The 21,680-nt window shown below is 44.6% G+C and overlaps 1 protein-coding gene across 11 annotated transcripts in view; it reads right to left on the bottom strand.

Annotated features, from left to right (window-relative positions):
• Positions 1–21,680, bottom strand: part of TMCC3 (transmembrane and coiled-coil domain family 3) — a 286,278-nt gene that overhangs the window by 169,201 nt on the left and 95,397 nt on the right. For 5 of the 11 annotated variants that reach the window (XM_060412519.1, XM_060412518.1, XM_015094602.3 and 2 more), the window contains one exon: positions 3,699–3,793. The exons of 5 other annotated variants lie outside the window; for them this stretch is intronic. In XM_060412519.1, coding sequence (XP_060268502.1) covers positions 3,699–3,715 — 17 coding nt within the window. In that variant the 5' untranslated portion in view covers positions 3,716–3,793. Of the gene's footprint in view, positions 1–3,698; positions 3,794–17,323; positions 19,956–21,680 lie in introns of all 11 variants that reach the window. One more of the 11 variants, XM_060412517.1, reaches the window with a different exon arrangement.

The following is a 21,680-nucleotide window of genomic DNA, read 5'->3' on the forward strand; positions in this document are numbered from 1 at the left end:
CTTCAGCAATATGTGACCCATGAACTTCCAGATGTTCAACCTGGTTTTAGAAAAGGCAGAGGAACCAGAGATTAAATTGCCAACATCCGCTGGATCATGGAAAAAGCAAGAGAGTTCCAGAAAAACATCTATTTCTGCTTTCTTGACTATGCCAAAGCCTTTAACTGTGTGGATCACAATAAACTGTGGAAAATTCTGAAAGAGATAGGAATACCAGACCACCTGATCTGCCTCTTGAGAAATCTGTATGCAGGTCAAGATGCACAGTCAGTCAGGAAGTACAGTTAGAACTGGACATGGAACAACAGACTGGTTCCAAATAGGAAAAGGAGTACGTCAAGGCTGTATATTGTCACCCTGCTTATTTAACTTATATGCAGAGTATATCATAAAAAATGCTGGGCTCGAAGACGCTGGAATCAAGATTGCCGGGAGAAATATCAATAACCTCAGATGTGCAGATGACACCACCCTTATGGCAGAAAGTGAAGAATAACTAAAAAGCCTCTTGATGAAAATGAAAGAGGAGAGTGAAGAAGTTGGCCTAAAGCTCAACATTCGGAAAACGAAGATCATGGCATCTGGTCCCATCAGTTCATGGGAAATAGATGGGGAAACAGTGGACACAGTGGCTGACATTATTTTGGGGGGCTCCAAAATCACTGCAGATGGTGAGTGCAACCATGAAATTAAAAGACGCTTACTGCTTGGAAGGAAAGTTATGACCAACCTAGACAGCATATTAAAAAGCAGACATTACTTTGCCAACAAAGGTCCATCTAGTCAAGGCTATGGTTTTTCCAGTAGTCATGTATGGATGTGAGAGTTGGACTGTGAAGAAAGCTGAGCACCGAAGAACTGATCCTTTTGAACTGTGGTGTTGAAGAAGACTCTTGAGAGTCACTTGCACTGCAAGGAGATCCAACCAGTCCATCCTAAAGGAGATCAGTTCTGGGTGTTCACTGGAAGGACTGATGTTGAAGCTGAAACTCCAATACTTTGGCCACGTGATGCGAAGAGCTGACTCATCTGAAAAGACCCTGATGCTGGGAAAGATTGAGGGCAGGAGGAGAAGGGGATGACAGAGGATGAGATGGTTGGATGGTATCACCAACTCGATGGACATGGGTTTGGGTGGACTCCGGGAGTTGGTGATGGACAGGGTGGCCTGGCGTGCTGTGGTTCATGGGGTCGCAAAGAGTCGGACACGACTGAGCGACTGAACTGAACTGAACTGAAGGACTCAATGGAAAAGACCCTGATGCTGGAAAAGACTGAAGGCAGGAGGAGAAGGAGACGACAGAGGATGAGATGGTTGGGAGGTATCACTGACTCAATGGACATGAGTTTGAGCAAGCTCCAGGAGTTGGTGACGGACAGGGAAGCCTGGCATGCTACAGTCCATGGGGTCACAAAGAGACAGACACAACTGAGCGACTGAATTGAAAGGATGCAGGGTTTCTTTAAGTTAGTTTGTTTGCTGGAATTAGAAATGGTTCAAACTGTGCATTCATTATCTTCTAAATCAATGTAGAAAGCTCTTACTGAGCCTAAAGATAATGAGGCTCATTCATTCCATTCTCATCGATACCAACTAAAATAACTTATCAGGTGTTTGTGTGTGCATACATAGGATCTAACGTTAAAATCTGAAGACAATCCTTTAAAGATGCTCATACTTTTTATTTGCCTCTAAATTTACCTGAAGGATAAAATCAAAAGCTAATTAGTTTGCTCCCATGTGGCACCGTTGTGCTTAAGCCTTAAGGAAGATTATGTCTTAGAATTTAACAATTTCCCTTTGGGCTGGTTGAAAGATGGAAATCCTGTCTCACCTTGAGACTCTGTACGTGAACCAGAGTGGCTGGGAGACAGATACGGAGGAGCAACCAAGGCAACTGAAGAAGGAGCTGAAGCAGGAAGACCTAGATTCACAAGCTCCCTCCCACTTACGACACCGTGCTCTAGGGCAACTCGATTTATCTGAGCCTCAGTTTCCTCCTCTGTGAAAGGATCATACCTTCATCTACCAAGGAGGGACAGTGCAGAAATTAAATAAAATGAGAACTAATAGCAGCAACAATTCACTGCGTGTGTACAATGAGTCAGGCACTCTTCTGTGGAAATTACTGCAATGCACTCTACAAATACCAATCGTAATAACAACTTTATTGTTGGCCTTTACTGATAATGCATAGAGTTTCAGTAAGTTTAGAGGATGTGGACAGGTTTCTTCCACTTTATTCTTAAAATCCCATACTGTTTGAGTACCAAAGGTCTTACCTCTCAAATGCCACTTTTGAGTCCATAAGGATCTTCTTCCCGCCTGTCCTCTCTTCAAGGGAGGAGGGGAGAAAGTGGACCAGAAGGAAGAGAACGGGGAGCTAATATATATTAATTGAGGCACCAAACTTCCATAGCCAGAAACTTAGCCAAATGTTGGGTGTACAAAGACAATAAATAGGAGTAATGTTAAAATGCATCATTATGCTTTTTTCCACCTTTTGTGTTTGCGGGCTGATGGACTGGCAGCAGCAGGGATTTGGAGGCTAGTGGTGAATGACGAGCGCTACAGCCCCCGCTGGTTGCTGCCAATAAGCCACCCTGAGAAGTCAGGTGGCACCAGAGGCATTTCAGCCACTACCCTCCAGGGAACAGTCCCAGCTGGGCACAAACAGGGAATCAAAGACTCAGCATGTCGTCTGCTCATTCCGGCCACTGGCCACTACCAGCCATACAAACCACGCTTCCTGCTCTTCTCAGGGGCCGTTTTGAGGAGGAGCTGGAGTGGGGATAGGGCTGTGAAAGACAGAGACCTCCAGGCAAAACCAAATTACCTACACAGCCGATTTTAGTCGTTGGAGGAGACGAAGCTATCAGATTAGAATAAGATTTGGTTTTCCTCTGCTACCCAAGGAGCTCAGATGAAGCCTGAGTTCACTCTAGAAAAATAAGTTACACTTTCTTTGCAAATACAAGTGGTAAGAGTAAATCCAACATTAATATCCTGCAGCTCTCAGCCATGCTCTGGGAAAGGCTGTAATTATTTCCTCTGCCTGGAAAGCTTTCCCTCACCTTTTTGCTCTCCTCTTCCTAGTTAATAGCTTTTTCAGATGCTAGCTTGGAACAGCTTCCTGATGGAAACTTCCCTGGAACAACCCCCCCACCCCCAATCCACATCCCCAAAGCCAGGTCAGTGCTCCCCCCTCCCCCACGGCCATGCTCCCAAGCCTGTGCTCATCAAGGCAGGGACCTCTGTGTTGTAAATGCTTGTTTATTTTTTTTTTTTTCCCTCTGCAGCCTGTGTAAACTGTTCAAGTCAAGGACTGTGTCTTGCTCACCATTACATTCCTGGTACCTAACACAGTGTCTGACAATACAGATGTGTTCAATACTGACTGACAAGTGACTCACTGACGACCACGCAGGGAACACGTACTCCTTAGGTGTCAACAATTTGAATGTGGGAAGACAGCAGCCCGTCAGGGCACGCCAAGCACAACACAGAAGGGAAATGAGGAACCTGGGACGTGGCTGGTTAGAAAAGACCATGCTCATTTTGAAAAGGGTCCAGAACGAAAACGATGTTTTGTTTTGTTTTGTTTTCCGGGTAACGCCATGGACGTGCGCACCTGGCACCTGGCCAAGCTCCGCCTCTAACTGGATGTGGGACTTGGCCCCAGCTCCTCATCACTTACTCAAGTTTCACTTCCATGTAATCCCATCATCAGAGCTTCAGGGTTCTTAAGGGATGACAGAGACTTAGAGAGACTTCGTTTAATTCTGTATTATCCTGAAAATATAAAACAATAAAATAAATCATGCAGGAGTAGAATTCTGGAGTATTTCTTTCTGGTTTTCTAAAATGCACAAGATTATCCTTTTTGTGTTATATATTCTAACGAGGTCCATGCCCATGGACAGCTGCCACCTCTGGGCACCTTGCTTCCCCTGCTTCCTCAGCTCCCATTCACTCTAGGGTCCAAAGAGGGCCATGGCATCTGCGGCTCGCTGTCCCCGGGGGCATCAGAGGGTGCACTCTCACTAGGGCTTTCACGTTTGTTTCCAGTAAGTACTTTGTGACCAGTCTTTTAAGTGCTACTTAAATGTTTTTTGGGTTTTTTTTTTGGAAAAACAAAAACAAACAAACAAGGGACTTTCCCCGATGGTCCAGTGGTTAAGAATCTGCCTTCCAATGCAGAGCATGGGGGTTCAATCCCTGGGCAGGGAGCAAAGATCCCACATGTCATAGGGCACCTAAGCCTGCACAATGCAACTACTGACGCTCGTGAGCCCTAGAGTCCATGCTCCACACCAAGAGGAACCTGCGCACCACAGCTAGAGAGAAGCCCTGCAAGCTGCAACGCCTCGACAAAGACCCAGTGCAGCTAAACAAACAAACAAACAAACAAAAGCATAAACAGGTGAAGGGAACAGCGTTAAGAACCCATATGCCCCTCACCCTTATTTCATATTCTCCCCCACACTGTATGTGTGTTGGGAGCACTTGAAAGCAGACACCATGTATCAAATCTTAAACACCATTTTTAACTGTCCCTGTGCCCTGAAGCTGCCTTTGGAAGGGACAGAACCTCAGAAATGCACAGAATGTGTAAAGAGTACCAGTGGGTAAAGGCTGCTTGTGGATGTACATGCTCACAGCATCACGCTGATTTTTTTCTCACTGACCTGCACGAGAGGGAAACCTTCCAAGTAACTGCTTAAAAACAAACTCAGCAAATGCCTTTGATGCCTGCAAAAAACTTAGTAGGAACCAGGCAATTTTCCAAAAGCACCACAGTCCAAACAGTAACATGCTGGGTCAAATGGACATTTCTGCCTGATACCCGGTTATTTCAATCGTCACCTCTCCAGTTACTTAGTCTCCCTGCTTCATTCCGCCTGGACAGTGGAAAGGGCCACCTGGTTCACTGACTGCCACTACCTTTTCTTTTTCCTCACAGAAAGAAAAGGGGAGTATTAGTTACAGGTGCCGTGAGAGCAAGGGAGAGCAAGTGATCTTGTCTAGACACAGAGAAAGGGGGCTCTGAGCTCTCAAAAAAAAAAAAAAAGAGTACTGGCCTATCCAGGGACAGACACAGACATAACTGGGACTTCCTTAAGCACGCAAAGGCACAAAATGAATGAATGAATCAATCAATCAGGCAAGACTAAAGAGGCTAGAGGCCCAGCGGAATGAATGCTGGAGCCTGGATCCCCCAGGCCAAGTACTGGGAGCAACAAACAACTAAAATAAAACCCAAAAAATAACACAGTGAGTTTCAAACATATACCATCTCGGGACTTCCCTGATGGTCCAGGGGGTTTGGTCCCTGGTTGGGGAACTGGGATCCCACACGCTGCGTGGCATGGCCAAAAAATAAACCCTAAAATATCAACTCAACAAAAGAGTTACTCTCTTTCTTCAACTTAACTTCTGAGTCTTGGTCCTTGGTAGAGTCACTTCTACACAGCTAAAATCACGGCATACGGGTAGTTTTATACATGATCCTCCTCACCTAATATACCAAACACATCCCCACGCTGTCTGTCTTCCTCAGAATTAGTCTATGTAGCTGCATGGTTTGTAGACATGCCTATAAATCCAAATGTAACTCTCTGCTCTACTCCTTTCCTCTTTCTTCAGTCATTCATCTTTTGGAAGTAAAGTGAAGTGAAAGTCGCTCAGCTGTGTCCGACTCTTTGCGACCCCATGGACTATACAGTCCACGGAATTCTCCAGGCCAGAATACTGGAGTGGGTAGCCATTCCCTTCTCCAGGGGATTCTCCCAACACAGGGATCAAACCCAGGTCTCCTGCATTGCAGGCAGATTCTTCACCAGCTGAGCCACAAGGCGGGATGCAAAAACTGCTCTTTCGCCTCATCTCCATCCCCTTCTGCCACAAAGCGCTCATCCCGAGAGGTACCCCTGCCTCCAGGAACTAGCTTGTGCTTCCGCCTCTATAGACAACACTCCGCAGCCCACTCTCCACCTGGCCTATTCCCACCTCTGTGTAAGGGCTCAGATTAAAAGTCACTTATTCCAGGAGCCTTCCCTGACCCTCTTGATGACCTTAACTTTCTGGACTTCAAGGGTCAAGGTACTCATCACACTCTGTATTGTAACCATTTGTCTAATAGTCTGTTTGATTGATAGAACCGAGCAGAAGTCATTTTTCTGAGCCCGATTAGCCAAGTGGTCTGGTCTCCCTTGAGCCTCAGTTTCCTTATCTGTGGGAGGGGATAATTACGCAGTCTCTCCCACCATTCACAAGGATGTTGTGAAAATCATGTGAGGCAGTATTGCAAAGATTCTTGGTACAGCATGAAGGGCTTTAAGAATGTTGATAATCATTACTGATTATACATCTGTACTTAATTCCAACAGATAAAAAGCAGACACATAATTTTAACTTTTTGAGGATCACAGATGAATAGTGATCGCCAACATTTACTGAAGGGCTCCCCGGTGGCTCAGTGGTCAAGAATCCACCTGCCAATGCAGGAGACTTAGATTCAATCCCTGGGTTGGGAAGATACCCTGAAGAGGAAATGACAACCCATTCTTGCCTGGGAAATCCCACACACAGAGGAGTCTGGTGGGCTACAGTCCATGAGTTGCAGAAGAGTTGGACATGACTCAGAGACTAAGCAGCACTTACTGAATGCTTATGGGCACCGTACCAGGCAGTTTATATACATTTTGTCATTGTCTCCTCATGCAGATGAATGGGGCGAGACCTCTTATTCTCATTTCTCAGAGGCTCAGAAGACTAAATCATTTTCCGGAGGACACACTGTTTTAGAATAGGATGCTAAGAACCCATGTAAGCCTCTCTTCAACAAATGTCCACACTCGTGTCCATAGAAAACAGTGCCCACAATGTCCACAAGTTCACGGGTTCCCTAAAGCCCATGTCCCGTGGGCTGCGCCCTTGTTCAAGGCAGAGAAATGAATTCTGCAGAAAAGTTCAAAGATTTACACACCTCGCAGTTCTGGGTGGTTATGAGAATAAAACCTGTGTCAGCAAGAATTTGAGAGCCTGGGAACAGGTTGTAAATCCTGAGGTCTAACCAGACATTGCTGCCTTGGCAATTTAAGTCATTGGATGACTGAAGACTCTTGGCCCAAGAGCTACCTGGCATGAATACTGCACTCTGATACATCAGGTGCCGGGAGAAGCTGATGGTACCAGCTGTCAAACTCCAGCCACTAGCAGCAACAGAGAGACACTTCAGGGTATAAATAGTTTCTGAAGACACTCATAGCTTGATGGAGCCCACAAACTGGAAAAGCATTTGCTAAACAGAATGTAAGCGGCCACAAGGAACCAGAGCAGGAGCAGCAACAAGAGTGTGTCGAACCATCTGGCTTTGGCCTCTCCTAATCTCAGAAAGGCTTTAGAAACTGTGAGGCATCACCATGGGTGTAAGAAGTGCGTGTGGCTCACACCGAGAAGGGTGAGAGACAGCAGCCTGGCCACCAGGCATGGTGAAACCCATCCCTCTGCAGAAAAATCCCTGGGCCTGTGCCATAAGCCAAAATAAGCAATTAAAACATGAAAGCAATCTCGTGGGCCAGGCTGCATTTTTCAGCGTGGCACCGCGTGGGCAAAGCCTCAGAGACCACCTGGGAATGGACTGAGATGAGCCAAATTGGTTGCCATGGTGAAGGCTCCCCGAACCAAGGAACAAAGGCTTACGGAGTATGTGGCTTCGAGAAAAGCAGCCTGCTGAGTAGTATGAGGTGTGATGGTCCTCACAAAGGCAAGGGTGGAGACCGGCTGTTCAGGTTCCCTCGGGAGACAGGAAGGGAATGTGGCTGAGGAACTGGTTGGAGCGGGGGTCAGGGGGAGCAGCCTGAGGGAATTCCGCACCCCTGGGACCTGTCACGTGTGGGACTAAGCACACACACAGAGAAAGGACACAGACACACACACAAGAAAGGTGCCAAGCAGCCCCCTAAAGGTCAGAAAGGCAGATGCCCCCTTGAAACAAGGCTTGCTTTGCTTTTAACAAAGGGCCTGGGGTTCTCGTGGCGAGAATACTGGAGTGGCTTGCCATTCCCTCCTGCAGTACATATTGAGGGACAGGGAAGCCTGGCGTGCTGCAGTCCATGGGGTCACAAAGAGTTGGACACAACTTAGCAAATAAAGAACTGAACAACAACATCCTCTATCAGATATTATGTGGGTGCCCCGTAACTTCAACTTCTATCAGAGCAAAGAGGGAGGACACATTTTTAGGCCCACACACTTTTACCTTTAATTCTGAGACCCAGAAAGTTCTGAAAATACGAAAGCTTTTTTCTAAGTGTGTGTAAATCAATCACTTGGTAACAAAAATCTGACCCCAAGTAACACACATATTTATAGTCTTCCCTTCTAGCTGTAAGTCATACCACAGATATATCAACATGTCTGATCACAGAGTGCAACCCCAGCCCCACTGGGGTTCTGATGCAATGTAAGACGTAATAAGCAAAGAATTTCCTTTAAAATTTCAGATAACTGATGCTGGACATATATCTCCTTTCCTACACATCAGTAAAAATCAAAGAAATGCTGGACCATTTGGGATGGGATGGATACAGTCAAAAAGACATCTGCAAGATCTCATTTAGACTCTTTGAAGGAACGTGGCTTTGAGGCAATTTGCGTGTCCTCATAGGGTCCATGCACAAGCCTATCCTTATGTTCCAGCCCTAGTTTAGAGTTTACCTCTGATGATTAATTCTGTGAAACTCTACCTCTGCACCCAGATAAATCCAAAGCAACTCCAGTCTTTTCATGCACACAGCAAAGTTTGGAAGATTTTCTACCACGATGGTAAGGATGGGTAACAAGTCAGCCATTGCCTGCTCCTCTCCCAAAAGCGCGTGAGCTGAGGACTTGATTCCTTTCATCTCCAAGGGTCCATGATTTTAGAAAAGGAGTGTTAAAAAAAAAAGGCAAAGTTAAAGATGAAGTGTTTTCTCAAGGATTCAAAGAGTGTTTTCAGTGAACAAAAAGACTCCAAGCTTTTCTATCAAAATGATCTGCTTTTCCTGTTTCACAGCAGAAAGATCATTTTGGGCATCTGGGGACAAGGAAAGAGGGCCCCCCCCCAAAAAAAAGGAGTAAAGATGGTTTATTAACAAAAAGACTCAGATTCAAAATCACACACTGCCACTTAAGAGCTGTATGACCTTGGAAAGTTTACATCCCTGAGGCTGAATATCATCTGGAACCTGGAGGAAACAATACTTTCCTCGTAGGGTTTTTACGAGGATGAAATGACATGGAAAACATTCAATATATGGTAGTTATTATTGTGGTTGCAATTAGATTTTGGAATTTGAACAAGGCCTGGCCTCACTTCTTATTTCACCAGATTGCCTGGCTCAGCAGAGTGTAGGGAATACTGACTTCACAAGCACAGAGCCAGTGGCTATTAAACACACATAGCAACAAATCACCTTGGTAAACCAATCTCCCTCCACTAATAACTGCTTCCCAGGCTACTGCGTTTGCTTTGTTAAAGAACTCAATAGGTCCTGAGGGCTATGAAACCAAATCCTCTAGAAAAGGGTGAGTTTCATCAGAATTAAAGATTCTGTTAAGGGCCTAGTACTATGGGAGGAACCCATTCAAAGCCATGCTTTCTAAAGAAGGCTAAGCAAAAAAACAGTCCATCCTAAAGGACTGGTTAATCAGTCCTGAATATTCATTGGAAGGACTGATGCTGAAGCTGAAACTCCCATACTTTGGCCACCTGATGCGAAGAACTGACTCATCTGAAAAGACCCCGATGCTGGGAAAGATTGAAGGCAGGAGGAGAAGGAGGGGATGAGATGAGGATGAGAGACACAGGATGAGATGGTTGGATGGCATCACTGACTCAATGGACATGAGTCTGAGTAAACTCCGGGAGTTGGTGATGGACAGGGAGGCATGGAGCGCTGCAGTCCATGGGGTCATGGAGTCAGACACGACTGAGCGACTGAACTGAACTGAAGCAAAAACACGCACCTAAGTAACTTGGCATGTTTTCTGAGGCTTATCTTACACCTTCCCCTCAACCAATCCTTTCAGGTGACAAACATTTACTGAGATGCACTATGTACCACATTAAGTGCTGGGGCACAAAAATGAAAAGATACGGCCCCTTCCCCTCAAAGAATTCAGGCTTGCAAGTGAGACAGTTGCATGAATCAGTATGGTACATGCTCTTAGTGCTAATGAGAAACACAGGTTTATAAATGGACTATCTAAAACAAACAAAGATCTTTCTATATTTTCTTAATGTCAGATATTTCCATAATGTTGGGATTTTATATAGGGCACGTGGGTGACTTTAGAAATTAGGGGAAATAAAAACTTTACAGGAAAAATAGAGAGCTCAATGATGGAACGATATGACTGATTATCTAACATTCAAATACAGGGGTGAGTGCCAAAATTCAGCAAAGAACCAGAACTTTGATGGGACCCAGGAGAAGAAAGGAGGGCACCCCACACCACCTGGAGGTAAAAGTGACAAGTCAGGCTTCCCCAAGAAAGTAGTACTTCAGGTGAGACAAGAACTGAGTGATAGTTTGCCAGTGAGAGTGTAAACTGGGGTAAGTACAGCCCTTTTAGAGAGCAATCTGGGAATATCTGTCAGTTTTTAAAATGTGCAGGAACTTCGCTGGTAGTCCAGTGGCTAAGACTCTCTGCTCCCCATGCAGGGGGCCTGGGTTCAACCCCTGGTCAGGGAACTCGATCCCACATACCACAACAAAGACTGAAGATCCCACTTGCCACAGCTAAGAAGTGGCAGAGCCAAACAAAATAAATATTTTTTTTTAATAAAACGTGTAGACCCCTCCACTCAGATGTTCCTCTTCCACTGAGATGAATGTCAGGAAACACACACAAAGGTCTGTGTAAAAAGAGGTTTACCGCATCACCGTATATAATAAGATGACACTGGAAATGACTTAAGTGTCCATCGAGAGGGGATTCTTTAAATAAAGCAGGAAGTACACCAGAACATAACCATGAAACTATAAAACAAAACTTACAAATAGCATATTGTTTTTAAAAGGCAAGTTACAGAGTAGCACGATCTTATTTTTACATAAATAATTTTATACATACTTCATTTGTATATGAATAGGAAAAGTCAGAAAAGATACACAACAAGCCATATTAGGCCTATGAGAGCTGGTAGGGGAGTGAGAGGGGTGAGGAGAGGGGATCTCATTCTCTCACCTTCTCTATATTTATATTTTAGGACAACGCATTTCTTTAGTATTTAAAAAAGGTTTTTAAAAAGTTTATTAATTGGACAGTTATGAGTACAAAACAAAAAAGAGATTTTAGAGAGTGTGTATTCAGAAACAGGCTTCCCTGGCAGCTCAGTGGTAAAGAATCCGTCTGCCAATGCAGGAGATGCAAGTTCAATCCCTGGGTCGGGACAATCCCCTGGAGGAGGGCATGGCAACCCATTCCAGTATTTTTGCCTGGAGAATCCCATGGACAGAGGAGCCTCAAAGAGCCGGACACGACTCAGCACCTGGGCACACGTGCACGCATTCAGAACGAGATGATTGCTATTTAAAGACAGGAGGCGCCTGAGTGCAGGTGACGGGATCCAGGGAGACTTCACAGAAGAGACAGAAATGAGGGGTTCTCCTTGGAGAGTGGAGGACAGAGTGTGGAACGAGCAAATGGCACAGGGACAGAAGAATCGAAGAATATTCTTCAAACAGATGAGAACGGTACAGAGAGAAGTGGACCAGCGATTTTCAAGAGTGAAAAGCAGGAAACATCTGAAGAGCAGAGGTATCAATACATCTTTTATTTATTTTTTTAACACATCTTTTTAAAGGAGGGTATCTACTAAACAGATTAAAAACTAAATTTTCACTAAATCTCTACTATAACTTTGTTTGCTAAGAGGGAAAGCAGAGGGAGACAGAAAGTTGTTTTAAGCAACAGAACAATTTAAATTAAAATGCCAATTTACTCACAAATTGTTCCATTACAAATACCAGTGACACAATGGAAAGGGCTTTGAAAGCAAACCTGTAGTTAGTCCAAGATGAGTTTCAGACCAAACCCCAGCCTCCCTCTTGCTTTCTCCCTGGTGGAGACTCACCTCATTCCCTTTTGGGAGCCCAGTCCTTCTCTCAGGAAGATCTAAGGTAAGTGGCTTATACTTCAGTGTGAACTTATAGTCATTCTTCCCTTTCAACATATTTTAATTTTAGGTCCTAACTCCCCTGGTGGCTCAGATGGTAAAGAATCTGCCTACAATGCAGTAGACCCGAGTTCAATCCCTGGGTCAGGAAGATCCCAAGAAGGAAATGGCAATCCACTCCAGTACTCTTGCCTGGAGAATTCCATGGACAGAGGAGTATGGAGGGCTACAGTCCATGGGGTTGCAAAGAGTCAAACACAACTGAGCAACCAACACTTTCACTAAATACAAACCCTTAATTTAGAGATCCAATGTTTTTTAAAGCAATTGTGAACATTAGGCAACAGGTGAAGATGGAGGGAGAAGGTTCCTCATGGCCGTGAGTAGAGTCACCTACACTTGGAAGCTAGTCTTCTTTTCATGTCTAAACCACACGGAAACAGCCCTCTCAGAACTGTGAGCTTGGTCCAGGATACATAGGTTGAATTCTAAAACACTGATGGAGCAGAGGTGGGGGAATATTACTCCCTTGTAGCACATTTCCTTAAAACACATCAGCAAATGAACTGAAGCTATAGCCATTTTCTGGTTAATTTAATCAACTGGAGACGAGAAAACTAGTGAATTCTGCTGAGAAAGTATCCCTCTGGTGGTTAAATGGTCTCTTGGGCTGTCCACATCCATCAAATTAATTCAATAACCCTGAGTTCTCATTTCACATTGTGTTATATGAATATTACTTTGGCAGGTTCAATGTTGATGACCTAATAAGCATCTCACCAGCATTTGTGAATAGCTTGGCAGCTAAAAGGTCTCTTTCTCCCTTCCTAAAGGAGGGTCTAAAACAATGCCCAAGGGATCCTGGAGGAAGTGTCACAACTAGCACAGCTGAGACCCTGCCCCACTTTTCAACAGGGGCTTCAATCACGAAAAGGTGCTGGTTTAAAATGCTTTAAGCTGACTGTATGTTTCCCAATCCAAAACATAAGTAATTTTAAGGCATCTGGCAATTGATAGGGAGAGTAAATATATGGGGGTTAATCGTCCTACACTGCCCATATTTGGAACAATAATAAAAGGGAAAAATGAAATAGCAAACATTTTTAAATGTCCAACATTGCTAACAAGACTAACGAGTAACCATTTTTAACCTATCAGATGGGCAAATTTTTTAAAAACATTCTTCCAATGTGGGAGAGTATTTAGGAAAGTGGGTGCTGGGCTGTCCTTGTGGCTCAGTGGTAAAGAATCTGCCTGCCAGTGCAGGAGACACAGGTTTGATCCCTGATTCGGGAAGACCCCACACGCCTCGGAGCAACTAAGACTGCGAGCCACAGCTATTGAGCCTGTGCCCTAGAGTCTCTGCTCTGCAACAAGAGATGCTACCTCAGCGAGGGGCCGGGGCACTGCAGGCGAAGTGCAGCCCCCACAGAACGAAGACCCAGAACTGCCAAAAATAAACAAATAAATGCATAAAATTATGTAAAAAAGAAAGCTGGGCCCGGTGAGAGTATACTTCCTTTCAAAGAATAACTTGAAATTTTGCTCAAAACATCTTTTAATGTGCGTATGCTACGACTCAGCTATTTCACTGGGACATATTCTAATAAAATAAACAAGTATACAAAAAAAGATGCACAAAGATAATCTTCGTATGATAACCTATAATAGTAAAAAGTTGTAAAAATCACAAATTTCCATTAGTAGTGAGCTGTAACTTATGTTATAAAATGGAATACTCCGCAGTCATTAGCACTGATAATGCAGAGGCATACTGACTCATCAGTACACTCATACCATGCTATTAATGACAGAGGCAGGTTATAACACTATATATAGCATGAAATTTCACTTTTGTTAAGCAATACAGACACACATATACAGAATATAAATTGAAAAGTGTTAAGCAATTTATACACACACACATCCTGACCTATAAATTGAAAAAGTATAATTCTCTTCAAAATATGCTAGCATAAACAGTGTGATATATAGATGTGTGAGTTTTAATTTATATCCTACAAGTAAGCCGTTATTTAGCATCTTAAAGACTTAATTATATGTTGCGGCTTCCCAGATGGCTCAGTGGTAAAGAATCTGCCTGCCCATGCAGGAGACACGGGTTTGATCCTGGGTCAGGAAGATCCCCTGGAGAAGGAAATGGCAACCCACTCCAGTATTCTTGCCTGGGAAATTCCATGGACAGAGGAGCCCAGCAGGCTATAGCCCATGGGGTCGCAAAGAGTCGGCCATGACCTAGTAATGACCACAACAACAAATCACATGTTGACATGTCTATTATAAGGCTTCAATCACCTTTATTCTCTGATCAATATCAGAGCATTTGTTAATAACCATAATGGATATTGGAAATGATTGTTACTGATAAAAAGACAGGTGTTGCAAATATATGGCTCAGCCTGAAATGTTATACAGGCAACTCCGCCACGGTCCGGGTGTGAGAATCAGGCGAGCCCAGCTGCCTCTGGCCCCAGCTCGTGTGGAGGTGGCTTCTGCGGTGTGAGCAGCCTGTGAGGCCGGCTGAATCCCACAGCTGCGGTGCTACGGCTGCTCACCCCACATGCCTCCACTCAAGGTGCTCCACTTAGGGCCTGGAAGGCCAGGAGCCGGGGGCTCACCGGCAGTTCCCAGCGTGGCTGTGTGCCCATCTGGTGAGGCACATTTGCCCCTGTAACAGGATTTGGTCCAGAGAACGGTTTTTGATTTACCCTTCTACCTCTTCGGGAAGCTGTGGCAATGGTCTTTGCCATGGGCCTCGCCATGGTCCTCGCCTCCAGGGATCTGTAATCGTTGGAGGCTACTGATACCTACCAAGCATGACCTTATTAAGTGTGGACTACCGAGCTGACTTTGGTCACTGTGCAACCGAGGCCGTCATATGCCGGAACTGCAGCAGTGATTACCTACAAGTGCTGGGACCTGAGACTCCTGCCCACCCTTCTCCAAGGTGCTTTCTAATTCTTCCTGTGATGAACAGGCAGTATGTGTTTTCTAAACAATAAATAAATAAAAGGAATCAGACTGCACTGTCACCACCTGCTGGCAAATATTTAGAAGGGCCACTCAGGTTAATGCAGACTCATCACCAGTAAGCAGCAGGGCTGAAGTTCTACTCACTGGCTTCAAGTCGTTTTCAATTTAGAAGTGTAACGTTTGGATTATTCTGGAGGGGGAAAAAAAAAAATCACCTGTTGTGATGGACAGCATACTTTAAAGTAGGAAGCTCTCTTTAAGCAAGCTATGTTAACAGAATTCTGACTTTTCCAAAGAAAAAATACAGTTCCATTGACCGTGGTTTAAGTATAAAGAAAATCATACTCTGCTGGACGTAACATTATTCACTTGGTCATCCGTCAAATGGTCCACATGTTCTTAAATGCATCCCTCCCAACTATCAACATGTAACACAAAGTATATGTCTACTGGACCCGTCTTCACAAAAACATCTGTTAACTGATGACCATAAGCTGATGAAGGAAATGGCAACCGACTCCAGTACTCTTGCCTGGAAAATCCCATTAACAGAGGAGCCTGGAGGGCTACAGTTCATGGGGTTGCAAAGAATCAGACACAACGTAGCAAAGAAACGACTGCTGACTGTAAGTTAGGTCTATATTCTATTAGACGTCAATCCACACCACCCCTTGACTTTTTCCCATATGGCATTCCCACGCTTCCGTCAGCACCATCTATTGCCACAGCTGTTCGGCACCGTCTGAACAGAGGGCATAAAAACAGCCCTTACTACACTACCAGGTGCTGTGTGATAATCTGGGAGTTTACTTCGCAAAGCACCCTTCCCCAAACAAAATGTTCTCCTTTATACCTTCATCCCTTCTTTTCTTACCACAGGATGGCATATCTTTACCTTTGCCTCTCCACCCCATGCCATCTTCCTGAGGCCTGTATCAAATATCAGAAAAGCCCTGTTTAATCTATCCCCCAAGAAGTAAATGTTTCTTGCTCTGTGGTCTTGGAATACTGTGTTCGTCTCTTTCTAGCAGTACTTGCTTCATCCTAACTTAGACGATACTGTTGCAAACCTGAGTTGTATGAACCAGCAGATATGCACATGTAGCTGTCACAGAGCACTCACCCCCACCCCGCCCGCTGCCACCATGATGCCGTAAATATCCGCTCCCCCCCCAGCCCCCGCCACCATGGTGTTTGACAGGGGTGCCGTAAATATCCACTGAGTATTTGCCAAGTTGAAAGTGTGAACCTTTGATTACATGGCTCAGACCTAAATAGCCACTGACTTGGATATGTGTGAGCACACTCTTCACATACATACAAACACACATATACCCCACGGATATAAGCAGCTCAGATGGTGAGAGATGACACCAACCACAGCAAGAATGTCACCAGGGTCAGCAGCTTCACATCCAAAGCCAAGACACTGACCACCGGCTACACCCACTTTAAATCATGTTAAGGATCTCGCTCTTTGGATGTTTTTAATCGGGGGGTCGTCAAAACGGACTCAATCAGTAAGGCTATAATCTCTCCAGTCTTAATATCTCTGCTGAATTTCTAACAGGAGTATCAGTATCTTAGCCTCAGGGTTCAGGTTCTGTAAGCAAAGCCAATTCCACACAGCCACTGATGGCAGGAAAAGGCAGCAGTCACAACAGCTCCATGACAGGACAGCCTTTCCCCAGCCTGCTCTCTGGGCAACAGAGCCTCCTGGTGGCACAGGACTCGTGCGTGCGACCGGCCACCAGTGACCGCCTCCCTCTCCCTGCCAACCTCTGTTCTCTTCTGTGCCTGGCTCCCATCACCCCAGCTCAGGAAACACAAAGGCTGCTGCCCTCAGAACATCCATCCTGCCAGCTCAGGTTCACCCCATTCCACCCTGTCCTCTCTCCAACGGAAGAAGATGCTACAGGGACACCCCACCCACCCTCCAACCATCTCGCTCTCCCATTACACCCCTCACACACTACTCATCATTTCTGTAAATTATTTATACATCCTCTTTCGTTATAAATATGTTACTTGGAATTCTTGCTTGAAATGAATGGAAAACAGACAAATCCTTCTAACAGAAAGGATGGGGAGCAAGGGTCCACTGTGAGCTCAACACACACACACTCAATGGTTATTCACACAGAGGGCACACAAGATTTTACCTGCAACTGTTAAACCCACTGTCCACACCGGAAGGGACTACAGCGGTCCTCTAATTTCAGTAGGGCCCAGACTTTCGGATTCCAAGGCAGGTGCAACTGTCTCCCCCGCACGATCATCCTACATAATTAAAAGGGAAGGAACAACACGGAGCTGCCAATACTCTATTTTACCAATTTCGGGACTTTTTAAAATCACCATCTCTTTTGGAAAAGGGTACTTTAGTGTCACAAAAGAACACCCTACCAGAATGACAATGATTAAATTTAGCTTTATGAAACTGACTTCATTGCATTTCCTCTGTCATGGACCTGAGCTGGTTTGGGGATAGATTAATAATAGGCATCAGTGACCTAGATTGTTTCAAAATTTCAGATCCTCTAAGAACCAAAGTTTTAGATATTCAAGATATCATGTCATACTGTACACTGTTTCCTTAATATTTTTGATTAAATAAACTCACATTTTTAGTTTTCTTTTAAAAGAAAACTGTGGATCATGTCCATAAAGGAAAAATCAATACCACTTGCCACAAATAAAAGCAACCACAAATGAATGCAATAAAAACAAAACATGTTATTAAATTCCAGCTAGATACTATTGCCTGGCCTCTCTCTGCACTGCCAAGGGAGATTGGCAAGTGTTGGAGCAGTTATTAAAGACGATCATTAGAAAAGCTTTCTCTTTGACAAAATCAGAGGGTTGAAATTAAATTGAAAAGAAATTACTTTCACACAAGGTGATACAATATTATTTAGTGCTAGATCCAGGCTCCATCTAAAATCATCTCTAGTGGTTCATGTCCTACTCAAGAGGCATACTGATCAAGACACTTTGGTGGCTGAATCTCATTCATTCGTTCACTCATCCAACACACTTACTGAGCACCTACTATGTTCCGAGCACTGTACATAATAGAATGAACAAAGCAGACATGGTACGTTTTGCAAAAAACTCACCTTTCAGTGGTGAAACCTACATTAAACAAACGGTGACACGAAGTATATTTGTGGGCACTTCCCTGGTGGTCCAGTGGTTAGGACTCTGTGTTTCCACTACAGGGGGCATAGGTTTGATCCCTGGTCAGGGAATTAATATCCCACGTGCCACACAGTACAGCCAAAACACAAAGAAAACTCAAAAAAAGTATATTTGTGCTGTTTTATATATGTAGATATGTGTAAGATATATCAAAACATGATATGCATGTGATAAGGTTATACACACACACACAAACTTGCCTTTATCTGGTAAGTGCTATAAACAAAAAAGGGCTTCCCAGGTGGCACTAGTGGTAAAGAACCCACCTGCCAGTGAAGGAGACACAAGACACAAGGGATCGATCCTGGGTCGGGAAGATTCCTGAGGGAAGGCATGGCAACCCACTCCAGTATTCTTGCCTGGAATCCCATGGACAGAGGAGACTGGCGAGCCTCAGTTCACGGGGTCGCAAAGAGTTGCACAGAACTGAAGCAATTTAGCACGCATGCATAAAGGGAAAAGGTGTTGTGGTATAGTTTTATTAGTAAGGCTCTCTTTAAACAAGGGGTTCAGGAAAAACCTATGTGAATGTAACAATTAGGTTGAGCCTATAGGAAGAGCAAGATTTAGCAGGCCGAAAGTGTTGGGGGGCGGGGTGCGGGGGAGAATGCCTGGGGCATTCTAGGCAGAGGTAACCATGGTGTAGACAAGAGCTTGGCTCCTCTGGGGAACTGGAAAAAAGAAGCATGGCTGGAATGCAGCAAGTAGAGGAAGAGCGGGCTAAGCAGTTTTCCAGCCTCTGTCGAGTGATCAGAACCTTTCTACCTCTGTCTGCAAAGATCTCTTCCATCCTTGCACCGCTCCCCAGAAATGTCTCCTTTTACTAAAGAGAAACCCATCTCTCTCCCTCATTTAATGAGTTTACACATTAATATAGCAGTTCAACCCTTTGCCTCACAGACAGAAAATTCAACCCTTCTTCCACATGGGAGCCCATCATATATCTGCAGAGAGCTAGCATATTACACCTGAAGCTTCTCTTCCAAATTAGACAACACCCGAGTTTCTGCGCTACATGAGGTCTCTGTCTCTTGCATGGAAGGTAGATTTTCCAAGGCCCATTTCTGTTATGGCATTAGAATTTCCCTCTGCACATATAATCCAAAGTTTGTTTTCAGCCTTGGGTATTCTTTTAGTTTGCTCTGTTTCTAACAGCTTTTCTGGATAATACCCAAAAGAGTTATGGTCAGGCCTGAATTTCTTAACTGGGAAATCTCAAATGTATACCATCATTAATATTTATTTCTTCTTTCATGTCCCTTTCCCACATCTTGGAAGACACATTTCATTTGTAGGGGTGGGCTAAGGATCTTTTTCAAATAATGGAGTGGCAATAGATTCTGATCTAAACTGAATTCAAAGATACCATACTCAAAGCTTGCGGTACAAAAAACACACACAAGTTATTATTGCTCAAACTAACCATCCATTTATTTGGAAGACTCTGGGAAGGTGCATGTAATGCAAGAAAACTGCTCTGGATTGCTTCACCTCCAGCCCCAGACTCCCCGGAAACTAGGGTGAGGTTACAGGGACGGTGCTGTGTACGCAGGGCACTCTGCCAAGCACGGCTCACATATCTTCACTTCAAGACTGGAGTGGAAAAACAGACCAAAACGTTCATGAATAAATAGTGCATCCTTGGCACGCTGGATGAAAGTTAAGTGGCCTTTAACACAATTTATCCAAATAAATTGGCCTCTCTCAGTATTTCTACCCCCTTCCTCCCTGCCCTCTCCCCTCTTATCATATTAGGTCCGATTTCTGGCTGCTTCCTGTTGCAAGGTGAATTGTCCCAGGGGAAAAGGGTTGCTTCCATGTGATCCCTTATTCCTGAAGCTTCTTTCACTCTGTGGCTGTCATATTGCCCATTACCCCTTCATCAGGGGAGGCCCTGTGGTCTGAGGAAAAGCAGAAGAAATTCAAAGGTGATGAGCTGCTTCTTCCCTATTAGTCCTAAATACCTTGGGGTAGGTAGTGGGAGATACTGAATACAACAGAGAAAGTCTATCTTCTCATTAGCCTGCCCATCAAGCTCGCGTTCAGCATGTAATCCGAAGAAGTACCACGCCGGAAAAACAGTCCTCACGTATGAGTAAAATTGTATCACCAATAGAATTAAAGCTCAGTGAATTTAAGTGACAGATGAAAGGGCTTTTCTCTCTCACCGGAAGCATCTGACATATAAAGCTGTAGGGAACAGTGTTCCCATTAAAATATCAACTCCTAGAGGGCAGAGGGGGCTTCCCAGGTGGCGCTAGTTGTAAAGAACCCGCCTGCCAATGCAGGAGACATAAGAGTTGCGGGTTCGGTCCCTGGATCGGGAAGATCCCCTGGAGGAGGGCATGGCAACCCACTCCAGTATTCTTACCTGGGAAATTCCATGGATGAGCCTGAGAGGTTACAGTCCATGGGGTTGCAATAAGTCAGACACCACTGAGCGACTAACACTCACACCTTTCAGCCCAGAGCTCTTTCTTCCACTACACCCTTCCCTTCCCTGAAAAGACACTGTTTTGGTGAGACTCTAATGTTTTTTCCTCTTTCCTTTTCTTTATTTTCGTGCTTTTATATTTGATGTTTAAAATCATCTTCAGGAAAATTCTAGGGGTAAAAGTTAAAGTGTGTTTGTGTAAATTGACACCAGTTGCTATAACAGATAATTCCCCAATCTTAGTAGCTTACCACAATCGATTTACCCCCCAACTCATATAAATTCCCAAATGAGTGTTCTTTTTTTTTTAATTGGAGTTTAGTTGCTTTACAATGTTGCGTTAATATCTGCTGCACAGCAAAATGAATCAGCCATACACAGACCTTCTTTGTCACCACGGAGCACTGAGTTCCCTGTGCTACAGAACAGCTTCTCATTAGTTATCTATTTTATACATGCATGTACTGGAAAATCCCATGGACGGAGGAGCCTGGAAGGCTGCAGTCTATGGGGTCGCTGAGGGCCGGACACGACTAAGCGACTTCACTTTCGCTTTTCACTTTCATGCACTGGAGAAGGAAATGGCAACCCATTCCAGTGTTCTTGCCTGGAGAATCCCGGGGACAGGGGAGCCTGGTGGGCTGCCGTCTATGGGGTCTCACAGAGTCGGACATGACTGAAGTGACTTAGCAGCAGTACTCAATTGCTCAGTCATATCTGACTCTTTGCAATCCCAAGGACTGCAGCCCACCAGGCTCCTCTGTCCATGGAATTTTTCAGGCAAGAATACTGGGGCAAATTGCCATTTCCTACTCCAGGGAATCTTCCCAGCCCAGAGATGGAACTCACGTCTCCTCCGTCAGCAGGCAGATTCTTTGCTACTG

This window comes from Ovis aries, chromosome 3 (assembly GCF_016772045.2).
Source record: "Ovis aries strain OAR_USU_Benz2616 breed Rambouillet chromosome 3, ARS-UI_Ramb_v3.0, whole genome shotgun sequence".
Taxonomy (NCBI): domain Eukaryota; kingdom Metazoa; phylum Chordata; class Mammalia; order Artiodactyla; family Bovidae; genus Ovis; species Ovis aries.